The 766-nt window shown below is 56.3% G+C and overlaps 1 protein-coding gene across 1 annotated transcript in view; it reads left to right on the forward strand.

The window, feature by feature from the left end:
* The window catches only part of DIP2B (DIP2 disco-interacting protein 2 homolog B (Drosophila)), a gene marked incomplete at its 5' end in the record, with an annotated part of 22,071 nt that overhangs the window by 19,525 nt on the left and 1,780 nt on the right, over positions 1–766 (forward strand). Inside the window, 2 exons of the mRNA XM_010140320.1 lie at positions 52–126; positions 702–763. Of these exons, the coding sequence (XP_010138622.1) occupies positions 52–126; positions 702–763 (137 nt within the window). The remainder of the gene's footprint in view (positions 1–51; positions 127–701; positions 764–766) is intronic.

The raw sequence follows: 766 nt of genomic DNA on the forward strand, positions 1-766 counted from the left end.
GCGTGAAGATAACGCACGTGTTGGTGACGTGTTCCCTCTCGTGCTCTGCAGATCTTACCTGGGGTCAAAGTGGTCATTGTGAACCCCGAGACGAAAGGGCCTCTTGGAGACTCTCATCTTGGGGAGGTGAGTGCGGGTTTCTCCTCGGCCGCTTCTCGAGCTCTGCTCTGTTCGCTGGTGGGTTATGTGAGGGCTGGGGGACCGTTTCCGAGGGGAAATTCCTCAAGGGCTTTTTAAGGCGAAGTCTTGCTGCAGTGTTCAGATCTGGGGGGTGTTTTCTACGGTCAAGCTTAAAGAACAGAAAAGCCTGCTGGGAAGGAAGGCTGCTTCCGCGCTGCGCGGTGCAGGGCTGGCTTCCAGACAGCCTCACTGCCGTCGTCCTTCCCTCCTCTCGATTGCGCACCAGTACCGTGGATCCGTGGCAAGAGGTTGCTACCAATTTTGGGGCTTCACGTGTTACAAAAAGCCGCAGTTCCTTTACCCCGTTAATCCTCGGCTTAGGGTCTCTACGAGAGCAGATCCGCAGGAGGCGTCCTGAGGTTCTGCGGGATGTTTGGGGAGGAGCTAAACACAAAACATCTCTGGGTCTGGAAAATCGTAGTCCAAGAGGGAACCTCCTTGACCCAGTTACTAGCTGGGGCACTGTCACACTCCCCCGGCTTTGGGGGGGTGGCTCTGACTGGTTCCCGCTTCCCGCACAGATTTGGGTGAACAGTCCCCACACGGCCAGTGGCTACTACACCATCTATGACAACGAAACCCTTCA

This window comes from Buceros rhinoceros, unplaced genomic scaffold (genome assembly GCF_000710305.1).
Source record: "Buceros rhinoceros silvestris isolate BGI_N320 unplaced genomic scaffold, ASM71030v1 scaffold22747, whole genome shotgun sequence".
Taxonomy (NCBI): Eukaryota; Metazoa; Chordata; class Aves; order Bucerotiformes; family Bucerotidae; genus Buceros; species Buceros rhinoceros.